Below are 17,150 nucleotides of genomic sequence, written 5' to 3'. Positions count from 1 at the left end.
GAACCCAGCCTGCGCCCCTTGGGGGGGGGGGTGGCACGGCAGCCCTTGGGCTCACCCGGGGTGCCACAGCCCCTGGCCTTGACTTGGTGGCCACAGCCCCCCGCAGTGTGGCCGCAGCTCCGGCGCTTGGCGTCCCATCGTTCCTCAGGGGGGGAGCTCGGGACGGCTGGGGAGAGGGGAGCGTGGGGGGCTGCCACCTCCAGCCTGCTCGAGTGCCTGGGGGATGTGGGGGCCGGAGAGCCCACCCCCCTCTCCGGCTCAGCTCCCCCACACTTGCCTTTTTTTCCCCATTAGCATTTTGGCTAACGAGCTGCCTCCCATAACGGGTGCTCAGCCCGTGGCACCGGGTCCTTCAGAGCATGGATCCCGTTATCCCCCCCCGCCAGGAGTATTTAAGGGGCTCGAACCACCTCTCCATTTCCCAAAAGATGTTGGCTGGTCCGTGACCGTCATTACACCGAATGAGCAACCACTCAACGAGCAGCACGAAACCCCCTTGGCAGCAATCGCGGTTCCCCATCCCCGACACAGCCGGTGGCTTTGTGGTGTGATGGAAATTGCGGTGGCATTCAGAGGTACCATCCCTGGGGTTCAGAGGTACCATCCCTGGGGTTCAGAGGTACCATCCCTGGGGTTCAGAGGTACCATCCCCGGGGTTCAGAGGTACCATCCCCGGGGTTCAGAGATACCGTCCCCGGGGTTCAGAGATACCGTCCCCGGGGTTCAGAGGTACCGTCCCCGGGGTTCAGAGGTACCGTCCCCGGGGTTCAGAGGTACCATCCCCGGGGTTCAGAGGTACCGTCCCAGGGGTTCAGAGGTACCGTCCCCGGGGTTCAGAGGTACCGTCCCCGGGGTTCAGAGGTACCGTCCCCGGGGTTCAGAGGTACCATCCCAGGGGTTCAGAGGTACCGTCCCCGGGGTTCAGAGGTACCATCCCCGGGGTTCAGAGGTACCATCCCAGGGGTTCAGCGGTACCATCCCCGGGGTTCAGAGGTACCATCCCCGGGGTTCAGAGGTACCGTCCCCGGGGTTCAGAGGTACCATCCCCGGGGTTCAGAGGTACCGTCCCCGGGGTTCAGAGGTACCATCCCCGGGGTTCAGAGGTACCATCCCCGGGGTTCAGAGGTACCATCCCAGGGGTTCAGAGGTACCATCCCCGGGGTTCAGTGGTACCATCCCCGGGGTTCAGAGGTACCATCCCCGTGGTTCACAGGTACCGTCCCCGGGGTTCAGAGGTACCGTCCCCGGGGTTCAGAGGTACCATCCTTGGGGTTCAGAGGTACCATCTTCCCTCGGGAGGTATCCCAGGGTTTTACCGTAGGCTGCCGCTTGCAGCACATGGATAACGGCACGGCACTGCCGAACAGCACGCAGCACCCGCTCCCCTTCTGTGTCACCAGCCAGCGAGGCCGAACGGGTGGCCACGGGGATTTTCATTCAGGAGTGACAAAACAAGGGAGAGAGGAGACTAATAATATCTCGCGAGTGTCTTAACGGCGCTGAGCGCTGGATGTGGCCAATGGATGGTGAAGAAATGCTTGGAAATGGTTAAAAATGGAGGGGTCCTGCTGCCCCCCACCCCCCCCATAAATCTTGCCTTTGGGGTCAGGGCTTCCCGGAGGACGTTTTACCTGGAGGGGTGCACCCATGGTGTCTCGGGAGCAGAGCACCAGAGGCATTTTGGTTTTGGTATTTGACCAAATCCTGATTTATGCTGCCCCCCAGCAATCGCAGCGCGGGTGCAGCCCACCCTTCTCCCACCACTCTCCATCTCCGAGGAGGCAAGCGCTGGTGCTGCCGGGGGGGGCGGGTGGCGATGCTGGGGGGGCAGAAGCTGTGTGTGGGGGGTGCAGGTTGCAGCTCTGACATCTCACCGGCGACGGGGCTGGAGGGGACGGTGGACTGCTGGCCAGGGTCGATCCCGCTCGGTCGATCCCTGCCCCTTTTCCTTGCAGCTTGGCCCGTGGCCGCCTCTTCCGTGGGCTCTTCGGCGTGGGTGCCGTGTCCGTTCTCACAACTTCTGCTTTCCTTGGATTTTTCGCAGTTTCCTCCCCCACCGTCGGCAAACCCTACAAGTGCAACTACTGCGGCCGCAGCTACAAGCAGCAGAGCACGCTGGAGGAGCACAAGGAGCGGTGCCACAACTACCTGCAGAGTCTGAACACTGAACCGCAATCGCTGGCCGGCCAGCAAGGTCAGTGCCGTGGGGCGGCCGGAGCCCTGCTGTGCCCCCAGCTCCGGCGCCGCGGCGAGGGGGGACCGACCCGGCAGGGTGGGAAATGGGGGGGATGCGGGGTCATCTGTGCCTGACGGGGTTGAGCGTTGGGGATGCTTTTCCCGTTACAAAAAAGGGGGGTGCTGCGCGGGGGGCTCGCCGTGCCGCGGCGGGGGTGGGATGAAAGGCGCTGCGCTGGTTCACGCCGCAGCTCCCCGCGGGTGCTCGGTGTTGGCTCCCCAGGTCCTCCCCCCACAACACCAGCCAAATGGCATAAGCCCCCCGGACCAAAACGCGCCCCTGGGCCCTATTTCTAGCGCCAGAACTACCAACAGGTTTCCCAGAAGGGACGGGACGGCGGGGGATGGACCCCTGCGGGTGGGGGTCCGCAACGGGCGCACGTGGCTCCTGCCCCCCCCCTCCGCTGTGAAAGAACCGAAACTGGCACCTTCCCAGCTCCTCACCCCCTTGGAGCAGGATCTGGCCCCGGTGGGCTTCACCGGTGAAGGCCACCCGGCGGCTTTAACCGGCGGATCCATAGGGAATGGCAGAGCTGCCCTCGCCGGCAGCGCCGCGGGGCAGATCTCGCCCAGCCGGGGTCGGGAGCCGGCAGGAGGACACTTCGATCCGTTGAAGCCGGCTCCTCTTCCCCAAAAGCGGCAGGAACGGGCCCAGCTCGCTGAAGACGGGAGGCGACCCGGCTGCCGGTGCTCCCCCGTGACCCGAGTCTGCGACGGGGGAAGCGCTGGGCCCTGAGCAGGTGGATCGGGAAATTTCTGTAGGTGCGTCCCGGTTAGGGCAGGGAACGGCGTGGCCGGAGCGCTGGCGGCGGAGGGTCCGGCCTGGGTAACCGTGCCCATCCCGTGGGCACCGGCTCAACCGGCTCTCCCCCTTGTCTTGCCAGGTGAGGAGATGCGAGACCTGGAGATAGTGCCGGAGTCCCTGCTGCACCCCCCGGCCGAGCGGCCGGCGTTCATCGACCGGCTGGCCAACAGCCTGACCAAACGGAAACGCTCGACACCTCAGAAATTCGTGGGTAAGGGGCTCTCCCCACCCTTGATCCCGGGGACAGGGGGACCCCTGGGTGCTGGAGCGGGGTGCCAGGGTCCAGCCAGACCCACCACCCCCCCCAAGCACCCCGCCTGGGAGTGGAGACTCTGCACTTGGGCACACGGCTGGTGCTGGCACAGCGCCTTTCGTCCCCACGGTCCCACGATGGGGACACTGGCTGGTGCTGGCACAGCACCTTCTGTCCTCATGGTCCCAGCATGGGGACACTGGAGGGTGCTGGCACAGCGCCTTTTGTCCCCACGGTCCTGGGATGCGATGGGGACACTGGTTGGTGCTGGCACAGCGCCTTTCGGCCCCACGGTCCCGGCACGGGGACACGCAGCTGGTGCTGGCACAGCATCTTTTGTCCCCACAGTCCTGGGGCGGGATGGGGACACTGGCTGGTGCTGGCACAGCGCCTTCTGTCCTCATGGTCCCAGGATGGGGACACTGGCTGGTGCTGGCACAGCACCTTTTGTCCCCATGGTCCTGGGATGCGATGGGGACACTGGCTGGTGCTGGCACAGCGCCTTTTGTCCCCACGGTCCCAGCATGGGGACACACGGTTGGTTCTGGCACAGCACCTTTCATCCCCATGGTCCCACGATGGGGACACTGGCTGGTGCTGGCACAGCACCTTTCGGCCCCACGGTCCCGGCACAGGGACACGCAGCTGGTGCTGGCACAGCATCTTTTGTCCCCACAGTCCTGGGGCGGGATGGGGACATGCAGCTGGTGCTGGCACAGCACCTTCTGTCCCCATGGTTCTGGGGTGGGATGGGGACACTGGTGGGTGCTGGCACAGCACCTTTCATCCCCATGGTCCTGGCACGGGGACATGTGGCTGGTGTTGGCACAGCGCCTTTCGTCCCCATGGTCCCACGATGGGGATACTGGTCGGTGCTGGCACAGCACCTTTCGTCCCCACGGTCCCACGATGGGGATACTGGTCGGTGCTGGCACAGCACCTTTCGTCCCCACGGTCCCACAATGGGGATACTGGTCGGTGTTGGCACAGCGCCTTTCGTCCCCACGGTCCCAGGATGGGGACACTGGCTGGTGCTGGCACAGCGCCTTTCATCCCCAAGGTCCCGGCATGGCACGGGGCTCGCACGCGGTGCCGGGGGATATTGGGGGTGTGGGGGAGGGGGGGGGTGAACCCCAACCCCCCCCAGCCCCTTTGACGCCGCTCTCCCGTTGCCGCAGGCGAGAAGCAGATGCGATTCACCCTCTCGGACCTGCCCTTCGACGTGAACTCCGGCTTCGAGAAGGACGTGGAGATGGTCTCAGCCCACCACCCCCTGGACCCCTCCTACGGCAGCTCCCTGTCGCTGATGGGGGGCGAGCACCTTCGCCCCCTCCGCCTGCCCCCCACAAACTGCATCTCGGAGGTCACCCCCGTCATCAGCTCCGTCTACACCCAGATCCAGCCGCTCCCGGGTCGGCTGGAGCTGCCGGGAAGCCGGGAAGCCACCGAGGGGCACGAGGATGTACCGGATGGGGTACAGGTGGTCTACCGGAGCCGGGAACCGGGCGTTTCGCCCACCAACGGCTGCCAGGACTCGACGGACACGGAAAGCAACCACGAAGAACGGAGCTCGCAGCTGCCGGCGGGGAGCTGCGCCAGCAGCCGCCAGAGCCCAGCCTACGCCAAAGAGGACCCCAAAGTGCCGGAGGGACCCCCGGCCGCCCGTTCTACCCCCAGCTCCGCCAAAGAAACCCTGCGGGTGGTCAATGAGGAGGGGGAGCAGATCCGGGCGTTCAGGTGCGAGCATTGCCGCATCCTGTTCTTGGACCACGTCATGTTCACCATCCACATGGGCTGCCACGGCTTCAGAGACCCTTTCGAGTGCAACATCTGTGGCTACCACAGCCAGGACCGGTACGAGTTCTCCTCCCACATCGTGCGGGGCGAGCATAAAGTCGGCTAAATTTGCCCCCCCATCCCTCCCCTCCCCCACCCCATCCCCCCCACCCCACCCCCGACTCTCTCTAGCTCAGACCCTCCACCCTTTAGGGCATGGAACTGTTGGTTTGTTGTTTTTTTGTTTTGTTTTTTTTTTTTTTTTTCTTTTATACTCCTTTGCACTGACTTTGGCTACAAAAGAAAAATATTTAAAAAAAAAAATTATCAAGAACTTAAAAAGAAAAAAAAAAAAAAAAACACACAACCCCAGCGAGGGGGAGCTCTTAACGATTTGCCTTTTTATAAATGGAGTTATTTAAATATTAACGGACTTTTTTGTGCTTTCCACCCCCACCCCCACCTCTCACCTCCCTCCATTATTTATTGAGCTTTTCAGTTTCTCTTTTGATAACTTTTTTTTGGGGGGGTTCCTCCCCTCCACCCACCCCCCACCCTAAGTCTCGCTTGAATTTTGGAGACTGTCCCCCCCCGCCCCCATCCCCCTGCCCCCCCCCCCGGTCCCGCTCGGCTCTCCGAGCCCTTTCCTTGGTGGTTCCGCTCTCGGGCGAAGCCAACCTCAGATTAGGTGCTAAAATCCCACGGGACCCCCCCCCCTTGCCCGCGGGACCCCCTGCCCGGTGGGGGGGCCGCTGCGCCCCGAGCTTTAATGAGTTTAATTCAATACAGGGAGCGTAAGGCAGGACACCCCCCCCCCCATCCCCGTCCCCGCGGTGCTGGTTGTGCCAGCGTTTGAAGCCCCCCAGGGACGGTGGGCGCTGGGGGGGGGGGGCGGCGCTGGGGGTCCGCAGCGCTCCCCTGAAATGAAGGAAAGGGGAGCCAGGCTCCATCCTCCTTCTGGAATCTTCCTCCTCCTCCTCCTCGGCACAGGCCAGTATCTCCTACCCGCTCTGCTGCGGGGGTGACCCCCCCTACGCTGCCCACCGGTGCTGGGGACCCAGATCGGGCCCCCCCACCCCCTCCCCCCCCCCCCTGCCGCCACCCCCTCTGCCCCCAAAGCCTTCCCGGGGATCGGGGGTCTCCCCGCGCTCCGGTGTCATTCCTGGTCCCGCAGCGGCACCCCAAAGGCCGGCGGCACCCCCCGGGAGGGGGGGGGTTGAGGGGGGGGGGGGGCTCTGCATCCAGCAACCCCCTCCCAAGCCCCTTCCCCCAGGGATGGGCTCTGGGGGGCACATTGCCGGGATGGTTTTGGGGGGAGAGACACCAAGGGAAGGGGCTCCCCATCACAAGGGGGGGGGTCCAGAGCCAGACCCCCCCCCTCAAGAAACGCTCCCCCCCCTCCTACCCCAGGACAGGACCCCCCCCAAGAGGGACGTAGCAGGGCCAGGGGTGGGGGGCAACAGATAACCAAAAACTACCGCGCGACCCCAACGCCCATCCCCGGCGGGGGCCGCGGTGACACCGGCCGCTCCCGGGACCCCCGGCTGCAGCCCCCCCCCAGCCTGGGGGGGGGTCCCCGCTTCCTCCCCCGGCCCAGGATGCATAAAATGCCCCTCAGCAGCCGCCCCCCCCCCCCCCCGGGCTCCTGAGGTTGAAACCAAAGGCTGTTCCTTTTTCTACAGACACAAACACAACCACCTCACGCGGCGGCAACACCCGTTGCCCCTATTTCCCATTTTCTTTGATTATTATCTATAATTTTAATTTTTAAATTTTTAAAAATTTTTTTTCTGGCTTTTTTGGGTTCTGCGTGGCCGGAGGGGAGGGGGACAGCACGGCCGGGGCTCAGCGCGGGGGTCCGCTCGCACCTTCTTGGCCAGCACGATGATCCGGAGCCCCCCCCCCGACCCCCCACTGACTCCAGCACCAAAAACCCAAAAATGGGTTTTTACGCCCCGAAACGCCAGCGCCGCCGTTTTTGGCCACTTTTAGGTCGTTGGTGGTTTTCTGGGGGTTTTATGATATTTTGGTTTTTTAATTATTTCTCCCACCCCCACCCCCACCCCCGTCTCTTTTTTTCTTTCTCCTGTTAAAGAGTCTAAAACAAAAATGTAGGAATTTTGTAAAACTCCAGGTCGCTTTACTCCTGTAAATATCTATATTTTTTAATCAGATGTATGAAGAACAAACGATGATGTGCAATACCCCAGCCCCCCCCCCCCCGCCCCCCCCCAGCCCCCCCCACACCCCCCCTTTCCTTTCTAACGAGTTTTCATTTGTATATCGTTAATGGATTTGCTGTCGTCTTTGTTTTTTTCCCTTTTTTGTGAGGTTAGACTCGCTTTTGGATAAAAAACACCCCCCAAGCCCCCCCTTACGCCCCCCCCCCCCCCCAGGCCCCCCCCCCCCGTGACCGCAGGAGCTTTTGTATCTGTAAGATATTGTAATTACCTATTTGTGTAACGAGATCTACTACTGTAAGTTTTGTACTGTACTGGCTGAAGGTCTGTTATAAATAAACCGGAGTAATTTAACGCCCCCCCCCCCCCAAGTTTCCCTTCTTGGGGGTGGGGGGCTGGGGGGGGTGGAGGGGCTTCTCTTTGCAGGGGCTGGGGGGGCACTGGGGGTCCCCTAGGGGTGGGGGAGGGGTTGGGGGGGGCGACCTGGGGAGCCCTGTAGTGGGTGGGACACTTGGGGACACCCCCCCCCCCATGAGCGTGGAGGGGGGCACAGGGCACTGGGGGTCCCCCAGGGGTGGGGGGAGGCATTGGGGGTCTGCTCTAGAGGTTGGGGGGGGGCATTTTGGGAGCTCTGTAATAAGGGGACACTTGGGAGGGGACCCCCATGAGCGTGGGGGGGCGCAGGGCACTGGGGGTCCCCCAAGGGTGGGGGAGGCACTGGGGGGGCCCTTTACGTGTTGGGGGGCTGCACTTGGGGACCCCCATAAGTGTGGGACACTTGGGGGTCCCCTGTGGGCATGGGGGGGCAGGATGACAGTGGGGCCCCCCAGAATCAAGGGGGGCAGGACACTGGGGTCTCCTCCGGGGGTTTGGGGGCACATGATGGTGGGGGTCCAAAATTTGGGGGGGCAGGACACTGGGGGTCCCCGGGGATAGGGGGGACACTGGGGGTCCCCTCTGGGTGTTTGGGGGGGGACGGACACTTGGGGCCCCCCCATGAGTGTAAGGGGGGCAGGATGGCGGTGGGGCCCCCGGGGGCTGGAGGGGGAACTTTGGGGGTCCCCTCTGGGGGTCTGGAGGAGGGGGGATACCCTTGGGGACCCCCTTGAACACGGGGGTGGGGGCAGGGTGACAGCGGGGGGCCCCCCAGAGCCAGAAGGGGGGGGGAGGGGGGCAGGACACCGGGGTCCCCCCGGGGGTTGAGGGGGGACCCTGGGGGCCCCCTCTGGGGGGGACACACACTCACGGGGGCCCCCCACAGCGGGCAGGACACGGGGGGGACCCCACGATCGCGGGGGGGTGGGGGGAGACGCGGCCAACCAGGCCCCGCCCCCCCAAACTACATCTCCCAGCGGCCCCCGCGGCGCGCGCGGGCGCGATGACGACACACGCCGCAAGGCGCGGGCGGGCGCACGCGGGAGTCCCCTCACACCGCGCGTAGCGCCGGATCCCTCCGCCGCGGCCAGGAGGAAAAATAGTCCCTCCCCACCACCCCCCACCCCGCACCACCCCCGCGACACCCGACTCCCCCCGAATCCCCCGGAGGGGCCTGTGCGAGGAGGAGGGGGGGGCTGAGCGGGGTCGTGTTGGCCGCGGGCGGCGGCGGAGCCGATCCGGGGCGGAGGGATCGTATATAAGGGCGGCGGCGCGTGGCCGGGCCCTCTTCCGCCGCCCCGGCAGCGAGATGGTGAGCGCGGCGCGGCCGGGGGGGCCTGAGGGGGGTCCTGGGGGCTCTGGGATGTCCTGTGGGGGTCGCATGAGGCCATGGGGCCCGTACGGGGCGGGGGACGCCGAGGGGGGACCCGGGGGATGCGCCGGGAGGCCGTGGGGCGGCCCCGGGGCCCATGTGGAATGCTGAGGGGGGGGGGCAGGGGGCGGCGGAGAGGGGCTTGTGGGGCTCGGGAGGGGCTGGGGGAAGGTTGTGGGGAGCCGGGGGTGGTCAGGAGTGCTGGGGGGAGGTTGTGGGGGCCCTGTGAGGGGGCTTGGCGGGTGTGGGCCGTCGGGGGATGCTGTGAAGGCCCTGTGGGGGGGTCAGGCCAGCGGGGGGGGCGCCTGGGGGGGGTCACAGGTGCTGGGGGGAGGTTGTGGGGGTCGGGAGGTGCGGTGGGGCAGCTGGGGACATCCTGAGGAGGTCGGGGGGTGCAGTGGGGGGGGTCACGGATGCTGTGTGGGGGTCGGGGGGTGCAGTGGAGAGGTTGGAGGCGCCCTGGGGGGGTCAGAGGGTGCAGTGGGGCCGTTGGGTGCGCCCTGGGGGGTCGGGGGGTGCTGTGGGCCTGGAGGGGCTCGCAGGGGCTGCCAAGGCTTGTGCCAGCCCTGCAGTGACCCTGGGGGGAGTGACCCACAGGGGGTGGGGGGGGCCCATTCCCAGCGGTGCTGGCGGGGTGGGCAGGGGGACTGGGGTTCATCCTTTTGCCCCCCTTCCCCCAGACGAAGAAGAGGAGGAACAACGGGCGGGCCAAGAAGGGCCGCGGCCATGTCCAGCCCATCCGCTGCACCAACTGCGCCCGCTGCGTCCCCAAGGACAAGGCCATCAAGAAATTTGTCATCAGGAACATTGTGGAGGCCGCGGCCGTCAGGGACATCTCGGAGGCCAGCGTCTTCGACTGTAAGGGCATGGGGGGGGGGTGGCACTTGGGGGCCCCACTGCACCCCCTGACCCCCACAACCTCCCCCTAGCATCCCAGACCCCCTGCCAGCACACCTGACCCCTCCAGGGCCCTTAAGCACTCGCTGACACCCCTCCCCCCAAGCCCCCTCACAGGGCCTCCACAACCTCCCCGCAGCACCCCTGACCCCCACCCCTCCCGAATCCCCCCAACCTCCCCACAGCACCCCTGACCCCCCCCAACCTCCCCCTGATGCCCCCCCTCAGTGCCCCACAGGGGCCTTTGGGCACCTCTGTGCCCTCCATAACGGTGCTGACCCCTCCACCTAAATGGGGGGGGCTGTGCCCTCGGGTATTATGGGTGTTGGGGGGCTATGCTGACCCCCCCCCACGTGCCCCCCCCCCAGCCTATGTCCTGCCCAAGCTGTACGTGAAGCTGCACTACTGCGTCAGCTGCGCCATCCACAGCAAGGTGGTGCGGAACCGCTCGCGGGAGGCACGCAAGGACCGGACCCCCCCGCCGCGCTTCAGACCGGCTGTATGTATGGGGGGAGGGGGCTGGGGGCTTGGGGGGCATGCCCCCCAGCTCTGGCTGAGTCTCTGCTTCCCCCCCTGCAGGGTGCTGCGCCCCGGCCCCCCCCCAAACCCATGTGAGGAGACCCCGGCTGACCGTGCCCCCCAGCGCAGAGTGAATAAAGGACCCTGCACCAAGCCTGGCTCCGTCCCTCTGGGGGGGCTGCGGGGGGTGGGGTGGGTCGCTCTGGGGCCATGGGAAGTGTTAAGGGCTTGCTGGGGGGGCTCCCACCATTCTCCAGCCTGGGGAGGCTGCTGCCCACCCCACAGGGGAGGAGCCCTGTCTTGGGGGGCTGGGGGGGGTGGGGGTGTTTGTGTTTTGGGGGACAGGGATGCCCAAAAGCCTGTCCCAGCCTTGGGGGTGGGGGGCCTGCAGGAGGGAGCTGGTGCTGTGCCCCAGGAAGCACCCCCCTACCTGGGGGGCGCTTAGAGCTGCCACTGGACCCCTCCCCAGAACTGGCACCACTGGGGGGGGGGGGGCTATGGGTGTCCCAGTGTTTCCCCAGGACCTGCCCTGAGCTGTGGGCAGGGTGGGGGGCGATGCTGACGCTCCCCCTGCATAGGGCTGGGGGGGCTGGATGATGCCTGGTCCTCACCTGGGGGTCTTCTGCAGGGCCTGGCTTTATGGGGAGGGGGCTGCAGTGGGGCTGGGCTTCACCCTGGGGGGGGCTGTAATGGAGTCGGGCCCCCCACACACACACAGAGTCTTCTCTATGGTGCTGGGGGGGGGGCTGCAGTGGGCCTGGCCTTTACCCTGGGGGGGGGGGAAGGGGGGGCACAGGGGGACCAGGCTTTTGCCTTTTGGGGTCTGGGGGGGCTGTAGTGGGGCCAGACTTCACCGGGGGGGGGGGGGGGCACAGACCTTTTCCTCAAGGATGTGGTGGGGCAGATGCACATACTACCCACCCACCCACCCCACCCCCCCCCCGCCCTGCCCACCCTCCTAGTGGTGGGGCTGTAACAGGGCTTGGATTTGCCCGGGGGGGGGGGGGCGCGGGGGAAGAGTGGGGCTGGACCTTTGCCCCGGGGGGGTGGCACAGGGTTCAGGCTACACCTGGGGGGGGCTGTAGTGGGCTCAGACAACCCCCACCCCACTTACTGTGGTTTTGGGGAGGGGGTGATGGGGCCTTTGCACGGGGGGGGGCGGGGGGCTGCAGTAGGGCAGACTTTGCTCCGGGGGGGTCACACAGGGTCAGGATGCACCTGGGAGGGGGGGGGCTGCGATGATGAGGCCAGACCTTTGGGGGGGGTCTGTGATGGGGCCGGACCTTTGTCGGAGGGGGGTGGGGGTGGGTGCGGATGAATGGAACTGGGGGGCTGCAGTGGGACAACATTTTGCCCCTGGCGGGGGGGGGGGGGGGGGGCTGTGATGGGGCTGGGGTCCTGGAAGAGAGTCGGTCTGCGATGCGGGGGGAGGAGCATAGGTTTCGGGGGGTCTGCGATGAGGGGTCCCGGGGAGGGGAGTCTGCGGTGGGGCTGGGGGATGCACAGGCTGGGGGGTCCCGGGGAGGGGTCTACGATGGGCTGGGGCGTCCCGGGGGGGAGGGTCCCGGTGAGGGGGGTGTGTGCGATGGGGCGGGGGGGGATGAGGGGGGGTCTGCGATGGGGATGGGGGTTCCCGGTGAGGGGTGTGTGTGCGATGGGGCGGGGGGGCGCCGGGGGGATGGGGGGGGGTCTGCGATGGGGCTGGGGGGTCCCGGGGGGGGTCCCGGTGAGGGGTGTGTGTGCGATGGGGCGGGGGGGGGCGCCGGGGGGATGGGGGGGGGTCTGCGATGAGGCCGGCTCTCTGTCCGGGGGGGTGGGCCGTGCCGGGGGGGGGGTGGTCTCGGGCGCGGCGGGGGGGGCCCGGGCCGGGCAGCCCCAGGGGGCCCCGCCCCGCCGCCCCGCCCCACTTGGCCCCGCCCCCCCGCCCCGCCCCGGCGGCCCCGCGCCAGGTGCATTCCCCCCGCCGCGCCCGGGCACGCTGCAGCGCCCGGCCCTGCCACGGGCCCGCGGAGCCGCGATGGACCGGTACCGGCCCCGGCCCCGGCCCCCCCCCCGCCGCTGCTGGTGCTGCTGCTGCTGCTCCGCGCCCCGGCACCGGGCTCCGCGCAGGCAGGTGGGCACCGGCCCCGGCGGGGGCACCGGGGCTGCGCGGCGGGGGCGGGCACCGGCGGCTGCCGGGGCGCTCGGGGCTCCCGGAACCGGGAGTTCTTGGGGGTCCCCGGACAGGCGGTGGGACTGGGGGCGCTCGGGGGTCCCGAAACCGGGAGTTCTCAGGGGTCCCGGGATCGGGGGCGCTCGGCGGTCCCGGGACCGGGAGTTCTCGGGGGTCTCGAAACTGGGAGTACCCGGCGGTCCCGGGGCAGGCGGCGGGACCGGGACTGCTCGGGGGTCCCGGAACCGGGAGTTCTTGGGGGTCCCAGGACAGGCGGTGGGACCGGGGGTGCTCGGTGGTCCCGAAACGGGGAGTTCTCAGGGGTCCCGGGATCGGGGGCGCTCGGGGATCCCGGGACGGGTGGTGGAACCGGGAATGATCGGGGGTCCTGAAACCGGGGGCGCTCGGAGGTGCCGGGACTGGGAAGGTTCGGGGGTCCGGGGACAGGCGACGGGACTGGGGGCGCTCGGGGGTCCCGAAACTGGGAGTTCTCGGGGGGTCCCGGGACTGGGAGCGTTCGAGGGTCCGAGGACGGGTCCCGGGACCGGGGGCGCTCAGGCATCCCGGTGGTCCCAGTTCCACCACCATGGGACCCCGCTCCCGTAGCCCCTTCCCCGGGGGTGCCGGGGCTCGGTGCCCCCCACCCGGGGCTGTAGCTCAGGGGGTGCCGGGGCTCGGTGCCCCCCCCCTCCCCCCCTCCCTGCACAGAGACACCTGCGGCCCCCGCAGCTGCCGGCGCTAATTTTAGGCTGCAGGGCCAGGACCACCCGATGGGGCTGGGGGGGACCCCTGGGAGGGGACACCCCCCCGCCCCCCCCCCCCCCCCCCCCGCCCGGTGCTGCCGGAAGGGCCGCGCTCAGCTGGGGGTTGTTTTCCAGCCCCACAAGGAAAACACCGAGGGCTGGACGCGAAGGTGGGGCCGCGTCACCCGCCACCGACGGGGGGGGGGGAGGGGGGCACCCCGGGGTGGGGGGGCCACGCCGGCGGCACGTGGGGGGCGCACCGGCCCCTCGGCGCCTTCGCCGTGCCATGTGCTGCTGCTGCCGCGCTCGGGGGGCTGGTTCTTACGGGGGTCCAGCCGCCCCACCCCACCCCCCCCCGCCAGCACCCATAAGTGCCCCACGTCGGGGTGCTCTCCCGCTCCTACCCCCCCCGTGTGTCCCCCCCCGGCTCAGAGCCCCCTTTGTTCGGGGCCAGGATCTGGCCCGCCGGCCACCCCGCGCACACAGACCCCCTTTGTGCCACCCGTGGGGCCTAGGGCAGGAGGTCAGCTCGGCCCCCCCGCGTCCCCCCCATCCCAGCTCCCCGCGTCCCCCCTGAGCTATTCCTGGCGGCGGGGGCCGGGGGGCCGCGGTGGCACGCGGCTGATAGCGGGCGACGTGCCGGAGCTGCCAGCGGGGCCCCGCGCCGATAACGCCCCGCCGCCACGGCGCCCGGGGGGGCCCCGGCCGTCACCCCGCCGTGGGCAGGTGCACCCGGAGCACCGGGCACCCACCGCCCCCCGTGCCCCGGTTTTGGGGAGGGGGGTGCCCCAGGAGGGACCCTCGAGTGGCTGCTGGTGATTCACAAGCACAGCTTGTTCCTGGCTACCGGGGTCCTGTGGGGGCCGCATCCTGCACGCCCCCCCCCCCGGGCAGGTTTCAGCTGCCCCCAGCACCCTGTCTTGTTTTTTGGGGTCCCTGTGCCCCCCTGCCGGAGCCCCGCTGTGCCCACCCCCAGGGTGTCAGGGCGGGGGGCCATGCCCCAACACAGCTGGGACCTTTTTATAGCCCCTTCCCTACTAAAATAGCTCTGGGGGGGGGGGGAGGTCCTGGCCCTGCGCCCCCTCCCCTGCATGCACTGAGCTGCCCGTTCTCTGCAGCTGCCCCCGGGAGGGGGCTCGGGCCCCCCACAGCCCCCACACCAGGGCTGGACAAAGCTGCCATTTACCCCCCCGTGCCCCCCCCCCCCCCCCCCCCCCGCCGAGGCCTGAGTCATGTCTGTGCTGGCCGGGGGGGGGCCATGCCCTGCTGTGCCCCTGGGGGGCTGCCTTCCCCCCTCCCCCCCGCTTTCGGGGGGCTCAGCCTCCCCCCGCCCCGCTCACCACAATCGCCCCTTTGTGCGGCTGTGGGGAGGGGGCCGCATCCTGCCCCGCGCACAAAGGGGCCCTGTCTGCCCCGGCGTGGGGGGGGAGGACGGGACGGGCAATGATTAACTCGGGGGCCCCCTTGGTGCTCCCCCCCGCCCCCAGAGCTGGGGGCACCCGCGGGTCTGGGTACCCCTGGCCCCGATCCTGGGTGTCGAGGCGGGGGGGCTGTGGCAGCGGCCGGGTCCGAAGTCCGGGCGTCGCGGGCGAGCGGGGGGGGGGCCATGTGGCACCCGCCTTGCGCAACCCTCGCCCGGCCGGTTCGGGCGCCTGGGGAGGGGAGGGTGGGGGAGCACCCGTCACCCCCCCGCGCACCCCAGGCATCACCACCCCCGCGGCGGGGGCACCGCTCTGGGAGGGGACGGGGACACCCTGAGGGTGCCGCCATGGGGGGGGATGGGGATAGCATGGCGGGGGGGGGACAGGGGCACTGTGGGGGTACCAACATGGGGGGGGCAATGGGGACAGCATGGCCAGTATGGGGACACGCACCATGGTGACACCCTGGGGGTGCTGCCATGGGGGGGGGGGGGGGGATTGATGGGGATAGGATGGTGGGGGACAGGGGCACCGGCATGGGGGGGGGGTGATGGGGGCAGCATGGTGGGGGGCAGGGGCACCAGCATGGCCAATATAGGGACACACACCATGGAGGGGACGGGGACACCCTGGGGGCACTGCTATGGGGGGGGGGGACAGGGGCACTGTGGGGGCACCAACATGGGGGGGGGGGGAATGGGGACAGGGGCACCAGCATGGCCAATATGGGGACATGCACCATGGAGGGGACGGGGACACCCTGGGGGTGCTGCCGTGGGGGGGGTGATGGGGTTAGCATGGAGGGGGACAGGGGCACCGGCATGGGAGGAGGGGGGGGGCAATGGGGACAGCATGGGGGGGGGCAGGGGCACCAGCATGGCCGATATGGGGACATGCACCATGGAGGGGACGGGGACACCCTGGGGGTACTAGTATAGGTAGTATGGTGTGAGGGGACACCACGGAGGGGACAGGGACACCGTGGAGGCACCAGCATGGCCAGTGTGGGGCAGGAGGACACCATGGGGGGGACAGGGACACTATGGGGGCACCAGCATGGCCAGTATGGGGCAGGGGGGCACCATGGGGACACCGGTATGGGGTGGAGGGGACACCATGGAGGGGACAGGGACACCATGGGGGGGGGGGGGGCATGGCACGGCCACCGAGGGGAGGATGTGACCTGCCTGGGGGTGGGGGAGAGGGACCCCCTGGGGGACATGGGTGGCACGGTGGGGGACAGGGTGCTGTGCCCGCAGTGTGCGCGGGGACGCTGAACGGGCTGAGCGTGACGGGGGACGCGCAGCACCAGTACCAGACGCTGCACAAGATGTACAACAACTGCGAGATCGTGATGGGCAACCTGGAGATCGTCCTCATCGACCACACGCAGGACCTGTCCTTCCTGCAGGTGGGGGACGGGGACATCGGGGGGGATGGGGACGGGGGGAGCACTGGCACAGCTGACCCCTCCCGCTGCCCGCAGACCATCCGGGAGGTGACGGGCTACATCCTGATCGCCATGAACGTCTTCGCCTCGTTGCCGCTGCAGAACTTGCGCGTCATCCGCGGGACGCAGTTCTACGAGGAGAAGTACGCGCTCTTCGTGCTGCTCAACTACAACCCCAACAGCACCCACGCGCTGCGCCAGCTCGGCCTCAACCAGCTCACAGGTGGGACCCCCGGGACCTGCCCCCAGCCTGCGGCCGTGCCACCCACCGGGGTCCCCATCCCAGAGCCGTGCCACCCACCGGGGTCCCTGTCCCAGATGGTGCCACCTCCGCATGGTCCCCGTCCCAGAGCGATGGTGTCTCCATCCCAGAGTGGTGCCATCTCCCCATGGTCCCCACCCCAGAGCAATCGTGTCCCCATCATGGAGCGATGGTGTCCCCATCCCAGAGTGGTACCATCTCCCCGTGGTCCCCATCCCAGAGCAGTGGTGTCCCCATCATGGTCCCCATCCCGGGGCGATGGTGTCGCCATCCTAGAGCAGTGCCACCTCCCCATGGTCCCCATCCCAGAATGATGGTGTCCCCATCCCAGAGTGGTGCCATCTCCCCATGGTCCCCATCCCGGAGCGATGGTGTCCCCATCCCAGAGCAGTGCCACCTCCACATGGTCCCCATCCTGGAACGATGGTGTCCCCATCCCAGAGTGGTGCCATCTCCCCATGGTTCCCATCCCAGAGCAGTCCCACCTCCACATGGTCCCCATCCCGGAGTGATGGTGTCCCCATCCTAGAGCAGTGCCACCTCCACATGGTCCCCATCCCAGAATGATGGTGTCCCCATCCCAGAGTGGTGCCACCTCCCCGTGGTCCCCATCCCGGAGCGATGGTGTCCCCATCATGGTCCCCATCCTAGAGCAGTGCCACCTCCACATGGTCCCCATCCCAGAACGATGGTGTCCCCATCCCAGAGTG

General features: G+C 68.2%; 3 protein-coding genes across 5 annotated transcripts in view; all 3 read left to right on the top strand.

The window, feature by feature from the left end:
- IKZF4 (IKAROS family zinc finger 4) overlaps nucleotides 1–5,243 on the top strand; it is a 33,722-nt gene extending 28,479 nt beyond the window's left edge. For all 3 annotated transcript variants that reach the window (XM_037370825.1, XM_037370824.1, XM_037370826.1), the window contains 3 exons: nucleotides 2,045–2,194; nucleotides 3,120–3,251; nucleotides 4,472–5,243. In XM_037370825.1, the coding sequence (XP_037226722.1) occupies nucleotides 2,045–2,194; nucleotides 3,120–3,251; nucleotides 4,472–5,196 (1,007 nt within the window). In that variant the 3' untranslated portion in view covers nucleotides 5,197–5,243. The remainder of the gene's footprint in view (nucleotides 1–2,044; nucleotides 2,195–3,119; nucleotides 3,252–4,471) is intronic.
- A 3,561-nt stretch (nucleotides 5,244–8,804) lies between these two features.
- RPS26 (ribosomal protein S26) lies at nucleotides 8,805–10,563 on the top strand. Its single transcript, XM_037371333.1, has 4 exons — nucleotides 8,805–8,936; nucleotides 9,677–9,854; nucleotides 10,262–10,392; nucleotides 10,473–10,563. Exons 1-4 carry the CDS (start codon nucleotides 8,934–8,936, stop codon nucleotides 10,506–10,508), a joined length of 348 nt encoding a protein of 115 aa, XP_037227230.1. The 5' UTR covers nucleotides 8,805–8,933; the 3' UTR covers nucleotides 10,509–10,563.
- Nucleotides 10,564–12,377: 1,814 nt separating this feature from the next.
- ERBB3 (erb-b2 receptor tyrosine kinase 3) overlaps nucleotides 12,378–17,150 on the top strand; it is a 16,501-nt gene continuing 11,728 nt past the window's right edge. The window contains 3 exon segments of the mRNA XM_037371278.1: nucleotides 12,378–12,525; nucleotides 15,988–16,139; nucleotides 16,215–16,736. Of these exon segments, the coding sequence (XP_037227175.1) occupies nucleotides 16,059–16,139; nucleotides 16,215–16,736 (603 nt within the window). The 5' untranslated portion in view covers nucleotides 12,378–12,525; nucleotides 15,988–16,058.

Source organism: Falco rusticolus, chromosome 19 (assembly GCF_015220075.1).
Source record: "Falco rusticolus isolate bFalRus1 chromosome 19, bFalRus1.pri, whole genome shotgun sequence".
Classification (NCBI taxonomy): Eukaryota; Metazoa; Chordata; class Aves; order Falconiformes; family Falconidae; genus Falco; species Falco rusticolus.
The sequence above is the reverse complement of the archived record's forward strand: the minus strand, read 5'-3'. Positions and strand labels throughout refer to the sequence as shown.

What these genes read in the sequence shown, in the direction of transcription:
- RPS26 (XM_037371333.1), top strand. An exon ending in GGAGGCCAGCGTCTTCGACT is followed by an intron (nt 9,855 to 10,261) that starts GTAAGGGCATGG and finishes CCCCCCCCCCAG; the next exon opens with CCTATGTCCTGCCCAAGCTG. An exon ending in CGCCGCGCTTCAGACCGGCT is followed by an intron (nt 10,393 to 10,472) that starts GTATGTATGGGG and finishes CCCCCCCTGCAG; the next exon opens with GGTGCTGCGCCCCGGCCCCC.